At 72.5% G+C, this 23,585-nt stretch overlaps 5 protein-coding genes and 2 non-coding genes across 7 annotated transcripts; 5 read left to right on the top strand and 2 right to left on the bottom strand.

The window, feature by feature from the left end:
• Nucleotides 1–2: 2 nt before the first annotated feature.
• On the bottom strand, nt 3–10,419 carry ALDH16A1 (aldehyde dehydrogenase 16 family member A1). Its single transcript, XM_069773885.1, is given in 23 exon segments — nt 3–128; nt 607–773; nt 1,150–1,282; nt 1,744–1,887; nt 2,094–2,147; nt 2,482–2,583; nt 3,836–3,958; nt 4,511–4,693; nt 5,051–5,243; nt 6,042–6,131; nt 6,232–6,317; nt 6,510–6,603; nt 6,681–6,817; nt 6,968–7,066; nt 7,330–7,521; nt 7,639–7,794; nt 7,915–8,034; nt 8,036–8,103; nt 8,547–8,624; nt 8,704–8,882; nt 9,264–9,390; nt 9,485–9,587; nt 10,264–10,419. Coding segments are annotated over 23 exon segments (2,895 nt in total). The 3' UTR covers nt 3–17.
• PIH1D1 (PIH1 domain containing 1) lies at nt 10,379–12,848 on the top strand. The gene is given in 12 exon segments (XM_069774141.1): nt 10,379–10,482; nt 10,683–10,775; nt 10,856–10,919; nt 11,005–11,105; nt 11,107–11,194; nt 11,302–11,363; nt 11,443–11,527; nt 11,771–11,864; nt 11,952–11,981; nt 12,060–12,150; nt 12,380–12,526; nt 12,717–12,848. Coding segments are annotated over 11 exon segments (885 nt in total). The 5' UTR covers nt 10,379–10,482; nt 10,683–10,685; the 3' UTR covers nt 12,750–12,848.
• Nucleotides 12,849–13,082: 234 nt separating this feature from the next.
• SLC17A7 (solute carrier family 17 member 7) lies at nt 13,083–17,460 on the top strand. Its single transcript, XM_069774064.1, has 12 exons — nt 13,083–13,272; nt 13,858–14,095; nt 14,206–14,324; nt 14,545–14,659; nt 14,846–14,933; nt 15,116–15,202; nt 15,275–15,414; nt 15,688–15,834; nt 15,924–16,056; nt 16,311–16,421; nt 16,505–16,632; nt 17,091–17,460. The coding sequence occupies exons 1-12, from the start codon at nt 13,211–13,213 to the stop codon at nt 17,376–17,378; spliced, it is 1,656 nt and encodes a 551-aa protein (XP_069630165.1). The 5' UTR covers nt 13,083–13,210; the 3' UTR covers nt 17,379–17,460.
• Nucleotides 17,461–17,975: 515 nt separating this feature from the next.
• On the top strand, nt 17,976–19,916 carry RPL13A (ribosomal protein L13a). The gene is made up of 8 exons (XM_069774186.1): nt 17,976–18,062; nt 18,302–18,374; nt 18,656–18,721; nt 18,826–18,927; nt 19,008–19,093; nt 19,337–19,396; nt 19,474–19,596; nt 19,803–19,916. The coding sequence occupies exons 1-8, from the start codon at nt 18,048–18,050 to the stop codon at nt 19,887–19,889; spliced, it is 612 nt and encodes a 203-aa protein (XP_069630287.1). The 5' UTR covers nt 17,976–18,047; the 3' UTR covers nt 19,890–19,916.
• Nucleotides 18,434–18,512, top strand: LOC138682911 (small nucleolar RNA Z195/SNORD33/SNORD32 family). The gene has a single exon (XR_011322784.1). It is a non-coding gene; the product is annotated as a small nucleolar RNA Z195/SNORD33/SNORD32 family (small nucleolar RNA).
• Nucleotides 19,159–19,229, top strand: LOC138682912 (small nucleolar RNA SNORD34). The gene has a single exon (XR_011322785.1). It is a non-coding gene; the product is annotated as a small nucleolar RNA SNORD34 (small nucleolar RNA).
• A 1-nt stretch (nt 19,917) lies between the features above and the next one.
• DHDH (dihydrodiol dehydrogenase) lies at nt 19,918–23,342 on the bottom strand. Its single transcript, XM_069774124.1, has 7 exons — nt 23,177–23,342; nt 22,974–23,085; nt 22,611–22,774; nt 21,359–21,608; nt 20,856–20,980; nt 20,268–20,418; nt 19,918–20,183 (listed from the first exon to the last, which is right to left on the bottom strand). The coding sequence occupies exons 1-7, from the start codon at nt 23,339–23,341 to the stop codon at nt 20,050–20,052; spliced, it is 1,101 nt and encodes a 366-aa protein (XP_069630225.1). The 5' UTR covers nt 23,342; the 3' UTR covers nt 19,918–20,049.
• Nucleotides 23,343–23,585: the final 243 nt, after the last annotated feature.

The following is a 23,585-nucleotide window of genomic DNA, read 5'->3' as shown; positions in this document are numbered from 1 at the left end:
AGGGTGGGCTGGGGGTGCTACAGGCTCCACCCCCCCCAAACCAGGCTCAGAGTCAACGTCTCAACATCAATTTTATGGGCCCTGTGGGGGGGCTGGGGGGGGGCCGGGGCTCCCCAGTCTCTCCGTGGCTCCGGGGGGTCCCGTCACAGCCCCCAGAGGGGCCCCCCTGCGGCCCCCACGGTCCCTCTGTGCTTCCAGGGGCGGATCCGGGGGGTCTCCATCTCTCCTGCAGTCCCGATCCTGTGGCACCAGCATCTCAGGCCAGCCTGAATGGGGAGGGGAGTGGGGGGTGAGGACCCAGTCATCTGGGCAGCCCCCCCCCAGGGACCCCGGTGACGGGGGACACCCCCCAGTACCTGAGTCCGTCCCTGGCTCCCCGTCTCGGCCACTCAGGTCCCGTCCTGCTCGGATGCCGATGTCCCCTGCAGGGGCTGGGACGGGGGACGACCCCGCACCCCCAGTGCTCCCAGTGCCCCCATCCCAGTGCCTCCTGCACCCCCGGCGCACCCCCAGAGCACTGCTCCCTGTACCCCCACCCTCCTCCCCAGCGCTTCTGGTACCCCCGCACCCCCCACCCACCCCCCAGTGCTCCCAGCGTGTCCCCACCTGGGTGCAGGGCCGCCTCCACAGGACCCAGACCGCTGCCGCCAGGCCCAGGGCCCCCCCGAGCCCCCCCAGCAGCACCAGCCCGTGGATACCGGAGGGGTGGGGGGGGCCCAGCCTTGACCCCGGGGTCCTTTCATGCTGCACCGCAGGGGTGGTCAGCAGGGGGCCTGGGGGGAGACGAGGCTCAGAGGGGTCCTGGGTGGGCTTTGGGGGGTCCCCAGGGGTTGGAGGCTCCTGGGGGGCTGCAAGAAGGTATCCCCTCATTTGGGTGGGGTCTATACGAGCTTAGGGGGTCCCTGGGGGGGTCCTGGGAAGATCCCCATGGAGCTCGGAGGCCCTGGGGGGCTCAGGAGGCTCCCAGGGGGTGGGGGTCCCCAGGAGCGTCCCAAGAATTCTCCGGGACGCAAATCCCTGAGGATAGGTGTGGTGGGATGGGTCGGGGGAGTGCCCCCCCTCACTGGGGTGTCCCCGTGGGGAGGGTCTGTGAGGGGTCAGGGAGCCCAGAGGTGCTGCAGGGGTTCTCGGGGGGCGCCGGGGTGGTACCTGGGCGGCAGCGCAGGTGGGCGCAGCCGGGGAAGTGGGGGGGTCGCCCCTGCAGCCCACCCAGGTGCTGCACGAGGGCTCCCAGCAGCTGCGACACATTCACCACCTCCAGCCGGACGCAGCCCTGGGGGTCCTGGGGGGGGAGGGTGTCACAAGAGCCCCCAAACCCCCCTGGGACCCCCCCCAGGGCCCCTTGAGAAGCCCAAGGGCCGCAAGCCCCTCCTCACCCCCAGGGGGCTCCAGAAATGCCCCAGAGCCCCCTGGCACCAGCAAAGATCCCATGGCCCCCACCCGGAGAGCCCCAGAATTACCTTGGACCCCCCAGAGACAACCCCCCCAGGAACCCCCAGATCCCTGCAGGGTCTCCAGAGCCACCCCAGAGCCCCCCACCCCGAGACCCCCAGAGTTACCATGGCTCCCCAGAGCCCCTGCCAGAGCACCCCAGACTCTGGCAGGGTCCCCAAAGCCCCCCCCCCCAGACTGCCAGCCCCTCCCAATCTGTTCTCAGGACCCCCAGAGCCTCCCCAGCTCCTCCTCATCCCCTCAGGACCCCCCCCAGAGGTGCCCCCCACCCCCCTGGGGACCCCAACTCACATGGATGCGGCACTCAGCCACGAAGGCGATGTGGGCAGCGACCGCTTGGAGTCGGGGGGCCAGCGACCCCCCCGCCACCCCTGCCATGCGCCCCAATGCCACCGCCCCAAAGTGCAGCCCCCAGAGGTCGGAGCAGCGGCTGTCCTGGGGGGCCCGGGGGGGTCGTGGGGTGGGGGGGGGGGGGGCAGGAGTTGAGGGAGACATGAGTTAGGAGTTTGAGGGGGCACAGGGTGTCAGGGGGGTGCAGGAGGGGAGGGCAGTTGGGGGTCGGTGGCGTGGGGAGGTGACACAGGGTGGGCACGGGGTTGGGGGGGGGGGGCACACGCGGGGGTCCGGGAGCTCTCACTCACCATGTCCAGGTTGCTGGGCATCGCCACGGGGTAGTCCAGGATCAGCCAGGGGGTCTGCAGGACCGGGGCAGGTCTTAAGGGGTCCCCAAAATGATCTAGGGGGTCTGGGCAGGGGTCCCAGAGGATCTAGGGGGGTGTCAGGGGGTTTGGGGCAACCCAGGATGGGGCTTTCCCTGGGAATGAGAGGGTTCAGGGGGTTGGGGGGGGGCGCTCCTGGGGGTCCCATGGGAATTTGGGGGCTCCTGGGGAAGTTGGGTGGGTCCTGAGGGGATTCAGGGTCTCTCACCGGGACGTTTACATGGGTCAGGGGGGTTCGGGGCGTTGGGGGGGCCCCGGGGGGGGTCCCTGGGGTCCCGGAGGGGTTTGAGGGGTCCGGTGGGGGTCTCACCAGGGCGTCCACATGGGTGCTGAAGGTGCTGCTGACAGGGTTGAAGTCGAAGGAGCAGCAGATGCCGGGGGGGGGCACGGCCAGGAGGAGCAGGAGGGGGACCTGGGGGGGGCACCGGGGAGGTGGGGGGACCTGGGGGGGGGGGCGCCGGAGGGGGGGATTGGAGGTCCCATGGGGGTCCAAGGCATTGGGGGGGGGGCTATGGGGGCGTTCCGTGGGGAGAAGCGGGGTCGGAGGGGGGGGCTGAGGGGTCTGGGGGGGGGGGGTCCCCACTTACCAGAGCGGAGCCGGGGGGGGCCGGGTCCATGACAGGGCCGAGCTGGGGCGGGGCCGGCCGAGGGGAGAGGTGAGCGAGGACCCGGGACCCCCCCCCTCCTACGAACTTCCCCCCCCCCCCCCCCCGCAGCCGCCGCCGAAAGTGAAAGCGGCACCGGGGCCAAGAGGGACCCAGGCGTCCGGGGTGGGGGGGGGGTGGGGGGACACGGGACACCCAGGCGTCCGGGACCCCCCCCACACCACCACCACCTACCCCCCCCCCCCAAAAGGGACCCAGGCGTCCCGGCTTCCCCTCCCCACCCCCCCGGGCACCTCCACCCCCCTCCCGAGGGGAACCCAGGAGTCCGGGAGTCGCCCCCCCCCGCCCCCGAAGGACCCAGACGTCCCGGTCCCCTCCTCCCCCCGAAGGACCCGGGTGTCCGGGACCCCCCCCCCCCCCGCGACGCCCCCCTAACCCGAGGGCGCGGCTGCCTCGAGCGCGAGGGGACCGGGGCGGCCGGGCACGTGGCGGTGCGGGACGCCCCCTGCCGGTGCGGGGGGGGACGACACACCGGACCCCCCCCCCCGTCCGCCCCCTTTATAGACAGAGACGCGACAGAGGCTGGAGAGGGTTTATTGGGGGTCGCAGCCGCAGGTCAGGGGTCAGAGGTTGGGGGTCGCAGGTCAGGGGTCACCCCCAGGCACCCACAGGCAGCGGGGGTGGGTGCAGCGAAGCTCCAGCTCCCGCTCGGTGTCGGAGGGGGGGTCCTGTCCCGGACCCCCCAGGATCCCTCCTGGGACCCACACGTGGGTGACGCTCAAAGCCGAGGCCCAGTCGGGGTCCTGGGGGGGGGGGACACAGGACGGGGGGGGGGGGGCTGCTGGGGTGGCACCCAGGGCAGGGACATCCCCCCCCTCAACACCTCCCCCCAACACCTCCCCCCCCAGGGACTGCCCCCATGACTGGGAAACCCCCCAGTACCACAGGGACACCCCCCCCCCAGCTCACTACCCTCCCCAGTCCCCCCCATGTCGTGTCCCCCCCCACCCGTTTCCCCACCCAAGTTCCCATCCCCCCATGCCCCCCCCCATTACTCACCGTGCCCCCCCCGCAGAGCCACAGCCCATCAGGGTGGTGTCGCGCCAGCGTCGCCCCGTCGCCCCCAGCCCCCCCCGGCAGCACCGCCAGGGCCCCCCCAGGGAGCCCAGCAGCCACCAGCGCCTGGGGACAGACGGACAGGGGGGGGAATGGTCGTGGGGTGATGGGGGTCCTGGGGCTGGTCAGTGTGTGGGGGGGTGTCAGTCGAGGGGGGGGGGGGCTGAGAAGGGCAATGGGGGGGGGAGTTGAGGGTCCCAGGGGGAGTTTGGGAGGTCCCCAAGGGGATTTTTGGGGTCCCAGGGGGGACTTTGGGGGTTCCTGGGTGGCGGCTGGGGTCCCCAGAGGGATTTTGGGGGGGCCCAGGGCAGGATTCGGAGGTCCCTGGGGGAGGTTAGGAGTCCCAGGGGTGGATTTGGGGGGGTCTCTGGGAGGGCTCGGGGGTCCCAGGGGGCAGTTGGGGGGGTCTGGGGGGGGCTATTGGGCGATTTACGCCACACAAAGCGAACGGGAACAGGGGGGAGCCCCGGGGGGGTCCCGGGACCATCACCAGGGAGTTAGCAGGGGGGTCCTGGGGGGGGGCCAGAGAGGACCCACGGGGGATCCCTGGGAGGGTGCGGGGGTTTCCACGGGGGGAGCCCCAGAAGGACCACCGGGGGGTTCCGGGGGGGTCCCCACCTGCTGCAGCCGCAGTGCGGGGCCGACGCCGCTGGGGGGCGCCACCACCACGAGGCCGTTGCCGAGCGCCAGCGCGGGGGGGAGGAGCTCCAGCGTGCGGGGCAGGGGGCGGGGCCCGCTCCAGGCCACGCCCACCACCCCCAGCGGCCTGCGCGTCACCAGGGCCCGCCCCCCGGGCCCCTCCTGCGGGAACACATTAGCCACGCCCCCACCAAAGGCTCCACCCCGGGCACGGGCACACGCCTCGCCCCCTCTCCACCCCCTGCAGGCCGGACCCATCGCCCCGCCCCCGGCTTCGCCCCCCCCACTCCTGCCGGGCCCCACCCCCTGCATCCCCGGGCCCGCCCCTGCTGCCTGGCCCCGCCCCTTGCAGCCCCCCCGTTTCACCCCGCCCACTCCTGCCCGGCCCCACCCCCTGCAGCCCCCGCCCTCTTCCCCAACCCCCAAGGTGCGACCCTCAGGCCCCACCCCTCTCACCCGGCTCCGCCTCCTTCAGGCTCCTCCCCTCCCACCGCCCCCACCCTCACAGGCCCCACCCACCTGCACGACTCCACCCAGCAGCTCCGCACGGGCCGCCCACCGCAGCAGCGCTCCCCGCAGCCGCCCCTCACCGTCCTCGTCCCCGTCGTCGTTATCGCCCTTTTGGGGGGGTCCCGCGGCCCCGCTCCCCCCCAGCGCCGCCGCCGCCCCCCGCAGCACCCGGGCACGAGCCGCCGCCGGCAGCCGCGACCACCTGCGAGGGGCCGAGGGAGCGCTGGGGGTCCGGGGACCTGACACCCCCTGCAAGGGACCTGAGACCCCCCCCGGCAGGGACCCGGGGGTCCGGGGACCCGACACCCCCTGCCAGGGACACGGGGACCTGAGACCCCCCCCGGCAGGGGTCTGGGGGTCTGGGGACCCGACACCCCCTGCCAGGGACACGGGGACCTGAGACCCCCCCCGGCAGGGGTCTGGGGGTCTGGGGACCCCCCCCGGCATGGACCTGGGGGTCCAGGGACCTGACACCCCGTGCAAGGGACCTGAGACCCCCCCGGCAGGGACCCGGGGGTCCGGGGACCCGACACCCCCTGCCAGGGACACGGGGACCTGAGACCACCCCCGGCAGGGGTCTGGGGGTCTGGGGACCCCCCCCGGCATGGACCTGGGGGTCCAGGGACCTGACACCCCGTGCAAGGGACCTGAGACCCCCCTGGCAGGGACCCGGGGGTCCGGGGACCCGACACCCCCTGCCAGGGACACGGGGACCTGAGACCCCCCCGGCAGGGACCCGGGGGTCCGGGGACCCGACACCCCCTGCCAGGGACACGGGGACCTGAGACCCCCCCCGGCAGGGACCCGGGGGTCCGGGGACCCGACACCCCCTGCCAGGGACACGGGGACCTGAGACCCCCCCCAACAGGGGTCCGGGGGTCTGGGGACCCGCCCTGGCAGGGACCCGGGGGTCCGGGGACCCGACACCCCCTGCCAGGGACCTGGGGACCTGAGACCCCCCCCGGGGACCCAACCCCTCCAGCCGTCCCCTGTCCCTCACCCCAGGGCGGCGCGGCGGGCGGCCTCCAAGGCTGCAGCGACGTCAGCAGAGTTGGGGGCCGCTGTGGGCCCCCCCCGGACCGGCTCTGGGCTGGGGGTGACAGGGTCAGAGGTCAGGGGTCACAGTGCTTGGCTACGGGGGGGGGGGGTCCTCGAGCTGCACGGTGGGGCAGGCGGGGGGGGGGCATTACCTGAGCTCCGGGTCCTGGAGGGTCTCGGGGGGGTTCCCCAGCCCCAGGGGGGGCTCCCAGGGGGGACGCCCGTACTCTCGCAGCGCCTGGGGGGGGGGCACGGCCCATCCGCGCTGGGACAGGGCCCCCGTGGTCCTGCAGCCCCCAGGCCCACCCTGGGGTCCCCAAACCCTTTCTAGGGCTCCCTCAAACTCCCCAGGACCTCCCCAGGGAGCCCAGAGCCCCCCCAAACCCCTCCAGGACCACCCCACCTACCCACCGTGCCCCCCCCCCCCCACCTCCAGGCCGGTGCCGTCCCCGTCCCCCCCGGCGCAGCCCCCCCTCGGGTCCAGCAGGTTGAGTGCGTTGAGCCACACCAGCCCCAGGGGCAACCTGCGGAGTCAGGGGTCAGGGGTCAGAGGGATGAGGATCGGGGTCACGGGGGGTCAGGGGTCAAAGGTCGGGGTCACCTGTCAGCTGTGTCAAGGGCGAGGGTCACATCCTGAGCCCAGACGGCGCCGGCTGCCACGTGGGGCAGCCCCGAGGCCACGGTGACGGCCTCCCCCGGGGAACGGACGGGCAACAGCACCAGCACCGGCCCCGGCACCTGGCGGGGGGACACGCACACGTCGGCAGACCCCCCCAACCTGCACCCCCGCAAGCCCCCTGCCCTGCGCCCCCCACCCCCTGGCTGTCTGTGCCGCCCCCTCCTCTTTTTGCCTCCGCCATTTTTTGGGCCCCCCCCCCCGGTACCCACCAGCTCCCGGAGGCAGCGTGAGGTGGGGGCCACCCCCGTGATCAGGGTGGGGGGGTAGAACCGACCCCCCGGGGGCAGCGTCACCGGCGGCTGGAAAACCTACGGGAGAAGAAGGATCCCGGCGTCCGGGGACCCCCCAGCGTTTGGGTACCCCAGAACAGACCTCACGCCCCCCCCGACCCCCCACGTCCCCCCTGATGTTGCCCCCCCCCAGCCCCGTGCCCCTCCATGTCCTCCTGTGTACCCTCCCCACTCCCGCTGCCCCTCTTGTCCCCCCTCATCTCAGCCCCCCCACGCGTCCCCCCAGCCTCCCATGTCCCCCCCACAGTATCCTCCCCCCACGTCCCCCTGTTCCCCCTCACCTCAGCCCCCTCCTCGTGGGCCGCCTGCACCACCCCCTTGGGGGGGGCGGCCGTGGGGGGCAGCGGCCCCACGTCAGTGCCGAGGTCCAGCGGGTCCCCGACCCGCAGCCCCCCAAGTCGGGCCCGGAGTCGCCGCTCCAGCGGTGCCACCACCCCCTCCTGCACCAGCACCACGCAGCCCCCCCACGGGAACTGCGGACGCAGCGGGGGGGGGGAGTCAGGGAGCCCCTGGGATGCTCCCAGATCCCCCCCCAGGAACCCCCAGATCCTCTGGGACCCACCAACACCCCCCAAGCTCCCCCTGCTCACCAGGGCTGGGGGGGTCCCCACGCTCCCCACGATGGCAGCAGCCGCACTGTCCAGGTCGGCCGAGTCGAGGACGATGACGACGATGCGGCCCCCCCGGGCCCCCCCGAGCCGTGGTCCCTGGCACGGGGAGCCCCAGGCCACATCCTGCACCTCCTCCTACATGCGGGGGGACATGGGGGGGACGTGGGGAACCCCCACCCACGTCCCGATTTCCCGTATGATGGGGACACGAGGGACGCAGGGATCCCCCTATGGGTCTGGCCCCCCCCCCCGTACCTGCCGGGCGCCGAGGAAGGTGACGGCGGCGACGCCGGGGTGGGCACGGAGGGCGCGGCGCAGGCAGGGGGTCCCTGTCACCACGTTGAGCAGCCCGGGGGGCAGCACCCCCCCCCCCCCCGCTCAGCTCCGCCAGCAGCAGCGGCACCAGCGGGGCCTCAGCCGGCGGCAGCACCAGCGCCGCGTTGCCTGCGCGGGACGTCTGGGTCCCCCGGGGGCCGGGGTTCCCCCACCAGGACACTGCGGTCCCCCCACCCCCCCCCCAAAACACCTGGGTCCCCCCCACCCCCCTCCCAAACACCTGGCTCCCTTCCCCAGATGCCTGGGTCCCCCCACCTGGACACTGGGGTTTCTTGTGCCCCACAAAAACCTGGGTCCCCCCCCTCCCTTGACACCTGGGGCCCCCCACCTGGACACTAGGGTTCCCCCACCCCCCCCATTGACACTTGGGGCCCCCCACCTGGACACCAGGGTTCCCTGCCCCCCCCAAATGCCTGGCTCCCCTCCGCAGGTGCCTGGGTCCCCCCACCACATGCCTGGTGTCCCCCCGCACGCTGGGGACCCCCCCACCCTCACGCCTGGCTCCCCCGAATGCCAGGTCCCACCCCCGGAGGCTGGGACCCCCCACTCACCCATCGCCAGGAGGGATCCCAGCTTCCAGAGCAGCGCCGCCAGGGAGCAGGGACCCGACACGAGGACGGCCACCACGCCTGGGGACGGCGGCGGAGGGGGGGGCTCAGCGGGGTCCCGGGGAGCGCCGAGGTCCCGGGGGTCCCGGGGGACACTCACCGAGGGGGGCCCAGCTGCCCAGGCCGGGGGGACCGATCTGAGCCCACCCTGCCGGCACCCGCAGCAGCCGCAACCCCAGTTCCAGGTCGGCCCCGAGGGCTTGGGCCAGCGGTCGCCCCCCCGAGAGAGCGGCCACCGCCCCCAACCCTGCAGCCCCCTGCTCCAACGCCGCCGCCAGCCTGCGGGGACAGAGGGGGGACGGGGGGGTGAGGGCACGGGGGGGACCTGAGGGGACATGTAGGGGGTACAGGGACACGGGGGGGGCCCCGAGAGGATTCATGGAGGCGTACAGGGACATGGGGGGAGCGCAGGGGGGCACAGCGGGGGCATGGGAAGCAGGTGGTGGTCCTGGGGTCGCATGGGGTCACGAAGCTGGGGACAGTGCTGGGGTCGTGGGGGGTCACGGGGTCACACGAGGTCACAGTGCAGCAAGGGGAAAAGGGGGATACAGGCAGAAATGAAAGGTCGTAAGGGGGCACAAAGGGTCGTGGGAAGCCCCACAGGGTGAGATGCCAAGGGTCACAGACAGGGGTCAGAGATCAAAGGTCACCGTGACTCACCGCTGCAGGTGCTGGGCCCGCTGGGGCCCCCCCAGCCGCCCCCATTTTGCCGCCGCCACCGCCGCCGCCTCCACAGCCGCCGCCAGGTCGGCCTCCTCGCCCCGCAGCACCGTCGCCAGCAGCCGCCCTGGGGGTTGGGGGGGGGGGGGGGGAGAGAAAGGGCAGGCGTGACCCCTGACCCTGACCCCCCACCCTGACCCCTGACCCTTGAGCCCCCCTACCCGTGGCAGCCTCCCGGCACTCCAGCGTCCCCCGTCCCGGCGGCTTCAGCCACGTCCCGGCCACGAAGTGCCCCAGGGCCCGGCCGTGGGTCTCCAGCCATGCCTGGGGGGTCCCGAATGCCTGAGTCCGTCCCCCCCCCAGAGCAGGGCCCAGGCACCGGCATTCCCTCAAGGCTGCAGCACCTCCCTTCCCCCCCCACAACGACCTTCGGCCCGGGGGGGGGATACGGGGGGGGGGACCCCAGCGTCCCAGCGCTGCCCCACCCTCGACTTTGCCCCCAGCACACCCCACCACCCCCCCAGGGACGCCGGGTGCCCAGGCCCCACCTCCACCCCATGGACCCTGACCCTTCCCAGGGGTCCCAGGTGTCTGGGGGGGGCCCCTAACCCACCCCCACAGGGGTCCCAGGCATTTGCAGGCCTCCACCTCCCCCACCTGCCCAGCGTCCCCCAGACCCCCCGCCCGGCCCCATGGGCCCCCCCAGTGTCACCCAGGGCTCCCCCTGTGACCCCCTGGGCCCCCCAAAACCACCCTAGGACCCCCCGTGGGCTCCCCCAGCGCCCACCCCCAGCCCCATTTGCTCCCTCGGGAACCCCCACGGCCCCCCCCCAGCCCCCCAGGAGACCCCCAAGAGCCCCCTGAGTCCCCCAGGACCCCTCCATGGCCCCCCAGGACCCTTCCAATGTCCCTCCATGGGTCCCCCCTGCCCCCCCCAGCCCCACACACACCCCCAGGACCCCCTAATATGCCTCTCCAGTGCTCCCCAGGACCCCCTCACCTCCCCCAGTGCGGCCCCCCCGGGTCTCGGCCCTTCGTCCATGCTGCTGAAGATCCCCGGGACCGGGGGGGGTCCCAGCACCGCCATCGCTGCCGCCGCACCAGCGAGACGAGCACCCGGGCGGAGGGAGCGGCCTCGCCGGCGCCGCGGAACCATAGAGACGGGCCCCGCCCCCAGCCGGAACCGGAAGTGCCGCGCGGCGGGAGGGAGAGGTGGCCGGTAACGGCTGCGCGGGGCGGCCGGGGGGGGGGGCGCTGAGGGGGGTCCTGAGGGGGCTGGGGGGGTCCCCAGGGGGGTCCCCGGGGCTGGGGGAGACCGGGAGGGCCTGGGGTGCGACGGGGCCTGGGGGTCGCTGGCCCCCCTCCCCCCGGGCCCCGGTTCCCCACGTCCCCGTGCCCCCCGCCCCCCCCCCCCCGCAGCCCATGGCGGCCCCCGCGGACCCGTCGCTGCTGTCGGCCGAGCTGGAGGCGGAGGAGGGGGATGACGAGGCGCTGCGGCGGCTCCTGCTTCAGGTGGGGCCGGGCTGGGGACCGGGGGGGTCCCGGGGAGGGGTCCCGGTACTGACCCGCGCCGTCCCTCTGCCGCCCCCCAGGTGACCCAGGACGATGAGAAGCCCCCCCCCGCGGCCCCCTCGCGCGCTGTCACCCCCCAGCCAGGTAGGAGGGCTCCGGGGAGGGTTGGGGGGGTTCTCGGAGGGGCCCGGCCACCCTCTGACACCCCCCCCCCCGCCCCCTCCTCCAGGGCTGTGCGTGAAGACCCGGGCGGGGGGGGCCAAAGTCTTCGTCAACGTCTGTCACTCGGGGGAGGTGCCCCCGCCCCCCCCCGCTGTCTCCCCCCGGGCTGCAGCGCCTCCTCCACGCCCCCCCCACTGCTGCTGGGGCCTTCCGCATCCCCATGAGCCTGGGGGAGCCCCACGCCGAACTGGACCGCAGTAAGACCCCCCCTCTAACCCCCCCCGATCCTCTCCAGCCCCCCAAACCCCCCTGACCCCCCCTCCAGCCCCCCAAACTCCCCTGACCCCCCCTCCATCTCCTGCAGGTGGTCAGGGCTGCACTGCCTACGACGTGGTGGTGAACTCAGGGTTCTTCCGCACTCTCCAGGTGAGAGGGGGCTGGGGGGGGAGTTGGGGGGGCTTGTGAGGGGAATTGGGGGACCCTAACCTCCCCACACCCCCCCCAGGCTGACCCACTGTACCTGGAGTTCTTCCTGACGGTAGCCATGGAGGGGCTGTCGGAAAAGTATGGGGTGGAGCTGGAGCTGACTGGTACGGGAGACTGGGGGCACTGGGAGGGGGGGCGTCAGGCTGGGGACAGAGACGAGAACTGGGAGGAGTACGGCAGGAGGAGCACCTGGGGGCACTGGGAGTGGGGGGGCAGACTGGTGGGAGTGGAAATGGGAGGGAACAGGGGCAGCGGTGGGGTGCTGGGGCGTTTGGGACACCAGGAGGGGGGTCGGGGGGGGGGGGGGAGGCTCTCGCACCCCCATGACCCCCCTGGTCCCCCCCCAGGCTGGCGGGTGCTGCGGAACCGCAAGTTCATGGGCTCCATCTCGGCTCAGAACATCCGGGCGCGGCCCCGGCCCCACATCCAGGAGCTCGAGGAGTAAGTGGGACCCCCCCCGACACCCCCGGTGTCCCCCGGGACCTCCCTGTCTCCCCCCACCTCCCCCTGACCTGCCTCTCCTCGCAGCCCCCCACAGGAGCCGCCGCCGCCCCCCAGGTAGGAGCCGTGGGACCAAGTGGGGAGGGGGACCCCCAGCACCGGGACCCCCCTTCCTGACCTACATCCCCCCCACAGCCCCCCAGGGCCCCCCCAGTTCGTGGTGGTGGCAGAGCCTTCCTCCCAGCACCCGCAGGTGCTGCAGGCGCGCGTCCTCCTGCCCCATGCCGTGAGTTGGGGGGCACGAGGGGGGGGCTGGGGGGTGGAACAGGGAGGGGGCCTGGGTGGGCACTGGGGGGCTGGGGGGGGGCTCAACCTGATCTTGGGGGGTCTGGACCTGATCCTGGGGGGTCTGGAGGGGTGGGGGGCCCCTGTAAAGGTCTGGGGGGGGACACTGAGGGGTGAGGTGGGGATGGGGCTGTCTGGCCCCTCCCCTGACCCCACCCTGCCCCACCCAGGCAGGGGCGGGGTCGCTGTGGCTGGGGCTGAGTGAGGAGCGGCTGGTGCTGGGGGGGGCAGAGGGGGGCCCCCCCCTCCTGGAGCTGGGGCTGCCCCTCCCCCCCGACCCCGCCCGCTGCCACGCCCGCTTCCACCGGCGAACCAAGGTAACCACCCCCACTGCCCTGCCCCCTTTCCCTGCAATTAGCCCCGCCCCACCACATCACCTAGGTAACAGTAACCATGGTGATTCTTAGCCCCACCCACCTTCTAGCCCCACCCCTTTCTTGTCTCCACCCCTTCCCCAGCAGGCCCCACCCCCAGCTGACCCCTGACCTCTGACCTTCCCCCCCACAGGTCCTTACTGTGACGATGCCCCTGCAGGCGTGAGGGGGCTGCCCCCCCCCCCCCCGGGGACACCGGGGTCCCCCCTCCCCACCCCCCCCCCCTTTTTTTTGTATTAAAACCAGCAATAAAGGGTCACCCGAGCGCCTGCCTGCGTGTGTGACGGGCCGGGGGTCCCCCCCGCACCCCTCTGCCCCCCCACCCACCCCCGCCCCGTGGGCAGCGGACCCAGGCGTGCGGGCAGCCTGCCCCTCCCCCCACGCACGGAGACGGGGGGGGGGGGGGGGGGCTCTGCCCACGCGGGGGGGATTTAGCGCTGAGCCGGCGGCGAGGGAGGGGGGGGGCTCCCAGAGCACCCAGGCGTCCGGGAGGAGGAGAAAGGACCCGGGCGTCCGAGGGGAGCCAGCCCAGGGGAGGGGGGGGGCACCCAGGTGTCCGGGGGGGGCACCCAGGCGTCCGGGGGGGGGCACCCAAGGGTCCGGCAGACCATGGTGCCCTGAGCCGCCATGCAGTTCAACAAGGAGGAGTTCAGGCGGCAGGTGGGGGCCGGGCTGGGCCGCCTGCACCGGTGAGCGGGGACCCTTTGGGGGGGGGGGGGTGAGAAGGACCCAAGCATTGGGGTGGGGGGGCTGGTTCCCGGGCCCCTCAGGCTGCCCGCACGCCCGGGGGGGGGGTGTCTTTTTCCCCACTCTGCGCACACACGCGTGCCAGTGGCTCTGACCCCCCCGCTGCCGGCTGTCCTTAATCCACACCCCCCCCCCAGCTTATGTAAGCGTGAGCGTGCCAAAGCACACGCAGGGGGTGGCTGGGGGCTTGCACACGCGTGTGCCCCTGTCGGCCCCCCCCTACCCCAGCCCGTGTGCGGCGGGTGTGCGCTCTCGTCGTCCCCCCCCCACCCCCGGGGGCTCAGACGGGGGATTTAGACCCGTGGTAATCTGCTGTCACCACGCCTGGGGGGGGGGGGGGGCACGGGGGGACCTGGGGACACGGCGGGGGGAGGTAGGACACGGGGGCTGCGGGGACAGGAGGACACCAGGGATGTGGTGGGCCGTGGGGCTGGGGGGGGGCCAGGATAATGAGGATGTGGGGATGTGGCGGGGGGGGGCTCCAGGACGTGGGGTGACCAGAGCCCCCGGGACCCCCGTCCCTCCAGGGCCCTAGAGCGGCGGCAGGACGATGCAGAGGGGCTGGAGCTGGGCCCTGGGGGGGGCTCCGGGGGGGATTCGGGGGGGGGAGGCCCGCACCCCCCCGTGCTGGACTGCACCTGCTGCGGCCTCCCCCGGCGCTACGGCATCGCCATCCTCTGCGCCATCGGCTTCTGCATCAGCTTCGGCATCCGCTGCAACCTGGGGGTGGCCGTCGTCAGCATGGTCAACGGGGCGCACGGGCAGGTACGGGGGGGCCGGGGGACACGGGGGGGGGGGGGCTGTGGTCAGGAGGGGGCAGGTTCAGGGGGTCCGGGCCACGGTGACCTCCCCCTGTTCCCCCCCCCTTCTCCCAGCGCGCCCAGTTCAACTGGGACCCTGAGACAGTGGGGATGATCCACGGCTCCTTCTTCTGGGGGTACATCGTCACCCAGATCCCGGGGGGCTTCATCGCCCAGAAGTTTGCAGCCAACAGGTGGGTTGGGGGGGGGGGCGCGGGGTTGGGGGGGTTGGGACAACAGTCCCAGCGCTCGCACGCGGACCCGTCGCGCGTCCCCCCTCTTGCACGCGCCCTGTCGCGCATCCCCACCGTTGCACGTGTTCCCCCTCGCATGCGTCCGTCCCCCCCCCGCCGCACACGCGTGTGCGGGTGTGTGTCCCCCCCCCTCGCACGCGTCTCCCCCTCGCCCCCGCAGGGTCTTCGGCCTCGCCATCGTCTCCACCTCGCTCCTCAACATGCTGATCCCCTCGGCCGCCCGCACCCACGTGGGCTGCGTCATCGCCGTCCGCGTGATGCAGGGGCTGGTGGAGGTGAGGGCGGGGCCGCCGGGACGTTCCCCATTGGCTGCCGAGGCTGGAGGGTGGGGCGGGCGGGGGGGCGGGCAGCCGCGCCCTATTGGCTGGTGTCGGTGGGGAGAGAGGTGGTGGGGTGAGGGTGGGGGTGCAAGATGAGAAGGGGCGGGGCTGGGTGTGACACACACACCCTGCCCCACCCAGGGCGTGACCTACCCGGCGTGTCACGGGATCTGGAGCAAGTGGGCCCCGCCCCTGGAGAGGAGCCGCTTGGCGACCACGGCCTTCTGCGGTACGGGGGGGGGGGGGTCCTGGGGGGGGGGGTGAGGGTCTGCGGGCTGGACCAAGGACCCCGAACACCCACGGAGGGGAGGGGAGGGGCCGGCCCCGCCCTGGGCGGCGGTTGCGAGGGGGTGGGGGGCAGTGGGGCTGCAGACCCCCCCCCCCTCTGAGACGCCTGGGTCCCCGACGCAGGTTCCTACGCGGGGGCGGTGGTGGCGATGCCCCTGGCCGGCGTCCTGGTGCAGTACACGGGCTGGAGCTCCGTCTTCTACGTCTACGGTGAGACCTGACCCCACCCGCACCCCACCCCGGGGGCCTGGCCCTGCCCTGACCCCACCCGCCCCCCCCCAGGCAGCTTCGGGGTGTGCTGGTACCTGTTTTGGGTGCTGGTGTCCTACGAGAGCCCGGCCCAGCACCCCACCATCTCCCCCGAGGAGCGCAAGTACATCGAGGAGAGCATCGGGGAGAGTGTCGGCAGCAACCCCCTGCTGGTGGGCGGGGCGAAGGGGGGTCAGGGGTCGGAGGTCAGGACCCGGCAGGGTCCGGGATGAGGGGTCGGGGCGAGGCGGGTGCCGGGGTCATGGGTCACCGGCGGTGTTAAGGGTCGGGTCGGTCCTGAGGGTCTTTGACCGCGGGGTCAGGGGTCAGAGGTGGGTTGGGGGGGGGGGGAAGGTGGGTGGGTGCTGGGTCAGGAGGTGGGGGGTCGCTGTCAGCGGGGTCGGGGGTCAGGGGTCGGGAGGTCGCTGGCAGCCCTGCCCCCGCAGCTGGCCACGCCCTGGCGGCAGTTCTTCACCTCGATGCCCGTCTACGCCATCATCGTCGCCAACTTCTGCCGCAGCTGGACCTTCTACCTGCTGCTCATCAGCCAGCCCGCCTACTTCGAGGAGGTTTTCGGCTTCGAGATCAGCAAGGTGGGACCCCGACCCTGCCTCGGGGGGGACCCCAGGGTCCGGGGGGGACCCCAGGGTCCGGGCACCCCACGGCTGACGTCCCCCCGCAGGTGGGGCTGCTCTCGGCCCTGCCTCACCTGGTGATGACGATCGTCGTCCCCATCGGGGGCCAAATCGCCGATTTTCTGCGTTCCCGGGGGCTGATGTCGACCACCAACGTTCGCAAGATGATGAACTGCGGCGGTGAGGGGGGGGGGCGCGGGGGGGAGGAACATGGCAGAGGAGGGGGAGACATTGGGGGCCACATGGAGGGAGACAAGGGGAGGACCTGGGGGGGGGACATGGGGGAGAACCTGGGGGGGGCAGGGGCACTGGGGGTCCTGGGGAGGATGTGGAGACACCTGGGGGCAATCAGGGGGGTGCTGGGGGTCCCTGGAAGCAGACGGGGGGGTCCTGGGGTGTCCTTGGCCATGGGTGACTCCCCCCCGGCCCAGCAGGTTTTGGCATGGAGGCGACGCTGTTGCTGGTGGTGGGGTACTCGCGGTCCCGCGCCGTCGCCATCTCCTTCCTCGTCCTGGCCGTCGGCTTCAGCGGCTTCGCCATCTCCGGTGGGGATGCGGGAAGGGGGGAGACACGGGGAGGGGGACACACGTGTGGGTGACTCCCCTCCTCCCCCCCCCCCCCCCCCCAGGGTTCAACGTCAACCACTTGGACATCGCCCCCCGCTACGCCAGCGTGCTGATGGGGCTCTCCAACGGGGTGGGGACGCTCTCGGGGATGGTCTGTCCCCTCATCGTGGGGGCCCTCACCCGGCACAAGGTGGGGGGGACCGGGGGGGTGGGGGTGGAGCGGGGCGAGGGGTAAAGGACCTGGGGGGGAAATAGGGACCTGGGCTGTAATGGGGACTACAGCGTGACACTGGGACCCGGGGGGGCAGTGGGGTGGAGGGTGGGGCATTAGGGGTCTTGGGGGGGGCGGTGGAGCCCAAGAGGGGGCATTGGGACCGTGATGGGGGCACTGGGCCCGTGCGGGGCAGTGGGACGCGGGGGGACACGAGGCTGGGGGGGGGGGGGGGGGCTCTAGGACCCTGATACTTACCGCCACCCTCTGGCCCCGCCCACTTGCCTCGGCCCATCCCCTTTGCCTCGGCCCCTCCCCTGCCCCCCGCCCTCCCTTCTTTGACCACGCCGGCTCCACTTCAACCCCGGCCCCGCCCCCTCGCCCCGGCGCTCCCGCCCCCGCGGCTCGCCGATTGGCGGGCGGCGGCGGATTGGCAGACGCGGGAGGAGTGGCAGTGGGTCTTCCTGATCGCGGCGCTGGTGCACTACGGCGGCGTGGCCTTCTACGGCGTCTTCGCCTCGGGGGAGCCGCAGCGGTGGGCGGAGCCGCCGCGCGAGGAGGCGGAGCCGCTGGCGCCCAGGGGCGGGGACAGCGACGAGGAGGAGGAAGGGGAGGGGGAGGAGGAAGGAGGCGGCGGCGGGGGGCCCCCGGGCGGCCCCCCCGCGGGGTACGGGGCCACCGGCACCACCCCCGCCCCCGGCCCCCGCGGGGACACCCAGGGGTGAGCCCCCCCCACCGCCGCCGAGGACCCCCCCCGAGCCCCCCAAGGACCACCGGGGACCCCCCCCGAGCCCCCCTGGGACCACCAACCCCCCCCCCCTCAGGGACACCCCGGGACGCCCCCAGCCCCACCGGAGCCCCCCCCCCTCCCCGAGCCGGTATCGCGGCCCACTCCCCCCCCCATTCAAAGCACCCCCCCGGTGCCCCAGGACCCCCCAAGGCTGGCCCCCCTCCCCCCCCCCCTCCGCGCTGTACATATATAAATACAGGGGGGGCTGCAGCCCCCGGATCGGCCCCTCGGGTCTGTGTGAACTGCGGGCCTGTTCTGCTAGTACTGGGGGGTACTGGGAGGTACTGGAGGGGGGCACTGGGGGATGTATTGGGAGATACGGGGCACATGGCGGGGGGAGTGGGGGGCACTGGGAGTTGTCACCGGGGGGCCGAGGGGTTTAGGACCCCGCGGGGTGAGGGAGGGCCCAGGCTCCGCCCCCTCATTTCCATAACGCCAGAAAGGCGCGAGGGCTCCGCCCTCCACGGCGGCTGCCTGCGGAGCGTCGCGCCGGCTTTCCGCCCCGCGCGTGACGTCACTTCCGCCCCTGCGCTCAGCCCCCGCCGGAAGGGACGACCCCGCGGCGAGCGCGGGGCGGAGCCTCTTTCCCGAGCGGGCGGCGGCGATGGCGGAGCCGCGGGTGCGGGCCCGGGGACCGGGTGGGCCCGGGATGGGGGGTCGGGGCGGCCGGGAAGGCCCTGGGGGGGCCGGGGAGGCGGCGGCGGAGGGTCTCGGCGGTGGGGGGCGGTGTGCGGAGCCCCGGGGTAGCCTGGGGGGCTCCGGGAGCCGGGAGCAGCGCGTCCACGTGGGGCCTCCGAGGGGGCCTGGGGGCCTCTGGGACCCCCCGGTGACCCTCCCCCGCTCCTCCCGGTACCGCAGGTTCTGGTGATCGATGGCCGCGGGCATCTCCTGGGCCGGCTGGCGGCCATCGTGGCCAAGCAGGTGCTGCTGGGTAAGTGCGGGACCTCCCCTCCCCGGGACACCGGGACCTTCCGGGGACACCGGGACCCCTGGCGCGGGGATGAAGCCTCTTCGGCTGTTGAGTCTCACGACCGTGAGAGCTGCCTCATGCACTACCAGCTGAGCGCCGGGGGGACCGGGCCGGGCCGGGGGGGAGAAGGCGCGTGGGTCCGGTCGCTGCCGCCCCTGAGCCGTGTCCGCGTGTCTTGCTCCCCTCCGTGTCCGTGTGTCCCCCCCCCCATGTCCCTGTGTGTGCCCCCTCCATGTCTGCAGGCCGGCGCGTGGTCGTGGTGCGCTGTGAGGGCATCAACATCTCCGGCAACTTCTACCGCAACAAACGTGAGTGGGGTGGGGGGGGCGGTTACCGGGGGGTGTAACGGGAGCCCTGGACGCCGGGGTCTCCCCTGTTTTGCGAGGGAATAACGCTTTGCCCGCCCCCCCAGTGAAGTTCCTGGCCTTCCTGCGGAAGCGGATGAACACCAATCCCTCGCGGGGGCCCTACCACTTCCGTGCCCCCAGCCGCATCTTCTGGCGGACGGTGAGAGGTGAGTTTGGGGGGCCGGGGACCCCCCAAACCCCGGGGTGCCCTCCTAGAGCCCCCTGACCCCTCCCGTGCTCCCCCCAGGGATGCTGCCCCACAAGACAAAGCGAGGCCAGGCGGCACTGGAGAGGCTGAAGGTGTTCGATGGAATCCCCCCGCCCTATGACAAGGTGAGGGGACCCCCAAATCACCCCAGGACCCCCCCCAGCCCCATGGGACCCCCAAATCTGCCGCTCTGTGTCAATGATGCACTTTTACCTACATTGTTCGATGATCCTTGAGAGAAACTTTGATACTGAGGCACTGTGGCTGCCCCAAACCCCCCACCTTGTTCTCCCCCAAATCTCTCTTTGTCTCCCCCTTGTCACCCCCCAAATCCAGCCCCCCCCTCAGTGATGCTCTTCCTCTGGCAGCGGAAGCGCATGGTGGTTCCAGCTGCTCTCAAGATCATCCGCCTGAAGCCCACCCGTAAGGTAAGGTGGGGGGGGGTCCGGGGGGGCTCCCCCACCACCGGGGTCCCCCCTTGACCCCCCCTGTGCCCCCTCCCCAGTTTGCTTTCCTGGGCCGGCTGGCACATGAGGTGGGCTGGAAGTACCAGGCAGTGACGGCGGCGCTGGAAGAGAAAAGGAAAGAGAAGGCGAAGCTGCGCTACAACAAGAAAAAGAAGCTGATGGTGAGAAAGAGATTCCCCAAAAATTGGGGGGGGGGGGGGGGGGGGGGGCTTGAAATTGCCACGCGTGGGCATCCTGGAAACCACCGCAGGGGGCTCAGCACTGCGGGGGAGGGCTTTCTGTAACAGGACTGTGGGGGGGTGCCCTGGCTGCGCACCCCTCCACAGGGACGCTGGGCACCCCCTTAATGCTTTCCTCCCCATTTCAGAGCCTGCGGCGCCGGGCTGAGCGCAATGTGGAGGCGAAGACGGCGCCGTTCACGGCCGTGCTGCGCCAGCACGGGCTGCTGCTCTGAATAAAGGGGCGCGGTAGTGGTTCTGTACTGGGGGGACTGGTCTGCACTGGGGGGACTGGCGGGGGCGTGGGGAGGCGGTAAGGAAAACATAGCCTGGGGGAAAACACAGCCTGGGGTGGGTTTAGCTCTTTATTGTTTTTTGAGGTATGGGGCTGGGGGTTCACGCCGTGGGGCTGGGGGCTCCCGGCGAGCCCCCCTCTGGCCCCACAGCCCCCACCTGCCGCCGCGCCTCGTCCAGCAGCCGGGCGATGAGCTCGCTCTCGGCCAGCGGCATCACGGGGCTCTCGGTCAGACCTGGGGGGGGCAGAACGGGGGTGGGTGTCAGGGTGACCCTGGTGTCTGTCTGTGCCCCCCACCCCCTGGGGGTCCCCCACTCACCCTGCAGCAGGCATTCCCGGACGTGCTGGGCCTCGTAGCGCAGGCCGGTGCCGTGGGGGAAATTGAGGGGCTGGGAGGGGGGGGGCAGGGGGAAGACCTCTCGCCGGTCCCCCACCACCAGCTCTGTTGGGCAGTTCATGTGGCTGGGGAACTGGGGGGGGGGGGGGCACATGAGTGACCTGGGGGCGCACGGGCTCCCTGCATGTGTCCCCCAAGTCGGGGACCCAGGCATCTGGAGCCCCCCCAGTTGGGGGTGCTAAGCCCCAGCCAGGAAACCCAGCTGTCTTGACCCTTTTCCCCCACCATGGTGCCCCCCCAGGACCCCCACTCACCCTCCTCAGGGGACCCCGGCATCCGGGCTTTCCTCCCACCCACCCGGGATATTCCCACAATCCCTCCCCTACTGCCCCCCCACCCATGACCCCCACCTTCCTAGGTATCTGGACCCCCCCTCCCCATCCATGGTGCTCCCCAGGACACCCCCCCACCTCCCACTGGGACCCAGCATCCAGGCCTTCCTCCCCCAACCATGGGTGACCCCCACCCACCCCCAAGACACCCCCCTTTCCCTGGGGGACCCGGTCCCACCTCGGCCCATCCCTGGGTGCCCCCCAGGGCAGCCCCCCCTGGCAGCTCCGCCGCCATGGAGCAGGTCAGCACGGCCTGGCGGTTCCCCTCGTACTCCAGCGTCATCGTCACCGTCTCGTCCACCCCTGCACCCCACAGTTGTGGGGCACTGGGACCCCCAGATCCCCCCCCCCGGGCCCCCAAACCCCCTCAGGGGCCCAGCAGCCCCCTCCCCTTAGACCCCCTGCAGGGGAGCCCTTCCAGCCCCCTTGTTGCCCCCCCTCATCTCCCCAGTGCCCCCCGCTGGATCCCTACAGCCCCCATTCCTATTGTCCCCCTCCAGTGCCCCCCCCAGTATACACCATTCTCCCCCATCCTCTCCCACCCCCACTGTACCCCATTGCCCCCCCTTCCCCTCCAGTGCCCTCCCAGTATAAACCATTCTCCCCCATCCTCCCCCCCGCCATTGTACTTCATTGCCCCCCAGTGTACCCCACTGCCCCCCCTTGCCCCCCATCTCTTACCGGAGGGGTGGAGGCAGCCGTGGGCCCTGAGGCTGCAGGGTGCCCCCCCCATCAGGGCAGTGGCCATCTGCAGCCCGTAGCCCCCCAGGTCGAGCAAGGCCCCCCCGGCCAGGCCAGGCTCCCGCACCCGCTCCACGTCCCCCAGGGTGAAGGCCAGAGCCCCCCGCAGAATCCGGTGCTCCCCCAGGGCCCCCCCGGCCACCAGCTCCTGCAGCCGCTTCCAGGCTGGGAAGAAGCGGGTCCAGAAACCCTGGGGGGGGGGGGGGGAGCGGGGCCATTGGTGGGGGGACTGGGAACGTGGGGGCAGTAGGACTGGGAATGGTGTTATTGGGATGGGAGAGACTGGAAATGGGGACAGGGTTATGGGTGTTGGACTGGGAGGGGGGCGATGGGGCACTGGGAATGGGGACAGTTATGGGGGGGAATAGGGGGAACTGGGAGCACTGGGAATGGGGGGGGTCACTGGGGGCAGGACTGGGAATGGGGGTGCACTGGGAATGGGGACAGTTGCAGGTGGGGGGAGTAGGGGGGGCTGGGAACAGGGGTAGAACTGGGACTGGGGAGGGTACTGGGAGCCCTGGGAATGGGGACAATTAGGGGTGGTAGAAATAGGGGGGACTGGGATAAGATGGGGGGGTCACTGGGGGCAGGACTGGGAATGGGGGTGCACTGGGAATGGGGACAGTTGCAGGTGGGGGGAGTAGGGGGGGCTGGGAACAGGGGCAGAACTGGGACTGGGGAGGGTACTGGGAGCCCTGGGAATAGGGACAGTTATGGGCAGTGGGATGGGGGGGTCGCTGGGGGCAGGACTGGGACTGGGGGGCACTGGGAGCCCTGGGAATGGGGACAATTAGGGGTGGTAGAAATGGGGGGGACTGGGAGCAAGATGGGGGGGTCACTGGGGGCACGACTGGGAATGGGGACAGTTGTGGGTGGGGGGAGTAGGTGGGGCTGGGACCACTGGGAACAGGGGCAGAACTGGGACTGGGGAGGGCACTGGGAGCCCTGGGAATAGGGACAGTTGTGGGATGGGGGAGGGCACTGGGAGACCTGGAAATGGGGACAATTAGGGGTGGTAGAAATGGGGGGGACTGGGAGCAAGATGGGGGGGTCACTGGGGGCAGGACTGGGACTCGGGGAATAGTGGGAGTGGAGTGGGAGTCATTGGGAGCAGGGTGGGGGGTACTGGGAGTGGGATGGGCTGTCACCAGGAGCAGGACTAGGACTGGGGGGGGGGCACTGGGGACCCCACCTCCATCAGGAAGACCCCCCGGCTGCGAGCAGCCTCCACGAGTTCCCGGACCTGGTGGGCGCCGACGGCCATCGGCTTCTCCAGCAGCACGGCCTTACCGGCGGCCAGGAAGAGCCGCCCGGCCGGCAAGTGCTGGGGGTTCACCGTGCCCACGTACACCACCTCTGGGGGGGGGCAAGGGGGGTCCGGGGTCAGCTCAGCACCTCCGGGCACCCCTGCGTCCCCCTCAGCGCCTCCCCCCACCCCGGGGACCCAGGTGTCGGGGTGGGATCAGCCCCCCCCCACCACCTTGGGGTCTGTGGGGGGGGGGGGTGACACCCTGGTCGCCCCCCCCTTGCCCCCACACCCCGCCGGGGGTCTCACCCACGTCCGGATCTTCCGCCAGCTCCCGGTAAGAGCCGTAAGCCCGGGGCAACCCGTGGCGCCGCGCGAAGTCCTGGGCACGCGGCAGGTCCCGGGCGGCCACCGCCACCGCCTGGGGGGGGGGAACAAGGGTGGGGGGGTCAAGGGGGGGACCCCAAAATCCAGGACCCCCACGCCCAGGGGACCCCGGTGTCCGGACGCACCGTGTGTTCCTCGGGGGGGAGGGTCTTCAGGGCCACCAAAAAGTCGTGGCAGATCCGGCCGGCCGAGCAGATGCCCCAGCGGGTTGGGCCAGGGGGGGGACACGACTCGGGGGGGGGGACCCCGGCATCCGGGCGATGCTGCGGTTCCGTCGACGCTGGCTCCATGTCTGCACCCGCCCGGGCGCGGTGTTGGGGGGTGATGGAGCCCCGCCCGCCCCACCCATGGGCGGCGGCCACCCACTCACCCACGCAAGGACGTGGTGCGGTGGGGTGGGGTGAAGGGGGGGGGGCACTTGGCAGAGGTGAGGGGCTGCCCCTGAAGGTTGGGGGGGGGGTGGTGGCATGACCTCTGACCTGCTCCTGACCTCTGACCCCAGACCCTGCGACCCCTCTGTCTGGGGGTGGAGGG

This window comes from Haliaeetus albicilla, chromosome 29, assembly GCF_947461875.1.
Source record: "Haliaeetus albicilla chromosome 29, bHalAlb1.1, whole genome shotgun sequence".
Lineage (NCBI taxonomy): Eukaryota > Metazoa > Chordata > Aves > Accipitriformes > Accipitridae > Haliaeetus > Haliaeetus albicilla.
The sequence above is the reverse complement of the archived record's forward strand: the minus strand, read 5'-3'. Positions and strand labels throughout refer to the sequence as shown.

What these genes read in the sequence shown, in the direction of transcription:
- SLC17A7 (XM_069774064.1), top strand. Translation starts at nt 13,211, where the DNA reads ATGCAGTTCAACAAGGAGGAGTTCAGGCGGCAGGTGGGGGCCGGGCTG. An exon ending in GGGCTGGGCCGCCTGCACCG is followed by an intron (nt 13,273 to 13,857) that starts GTGAGCGGGGAC and finishes CCGTCCCTCCAG; the next exon opens with GGCCCTAGAGCGGCGGCAGG. An exon ending in CAAGATGATGAACTGCGGCG is followed by an intron (nt 16,057 to 16,310) that starts GTGAGGGGGGGG and finishes CCGGCCCAGCAG; the next exon opens with GTTTTGGCATGGAGGCGACG.
- RPL13A (XM_069774186.1), top strand. An exon ending in CAACTTCTACCGCAACAAAC is followed by an intron (nt 18,722 to 18,825) that starts GTGAGTGGGGTG and finishes CCGCCCCCCCAG; the next exon opens with TGAAGTTCCTGGCCTTCCTG. An exon ending in GCCTGAAGCCCACCCGTAAG is followed by an intron (nt 19,397 to 19,473) that starts GTAAGGTGGGGG and finishes CCCCCTCCCCAG; the next exon opens with TTTGCTTTCCTGGGCCGGCT.
- DHDH (XM_069774124.1), bottom strand. Translation starts at nt 23,341, where the DNA reads ATGGAGCCAGCGTCGACGGAACCGCAGCATCGCCCGGATGCCGGGGTC. An exon ending in GGCGGAAGATCCGGACGTGG is followed by an intron (nt 22,775 to 22,973) that starts GTGAGACCCCCG and finishes GCCCCCCCCCAG; the next exon opens with AGGTGGTGTACGTGGGCACG. An exon ending in CCGGGAATGCCTGCTGCAGG is followed by an intron (nt 20,184 to 20,267) that starts GTGAGTGGGGGA and finishes TGCCCCCCCCAG; the next exon opens with GTCTGACCGAGAGCCCCGTG.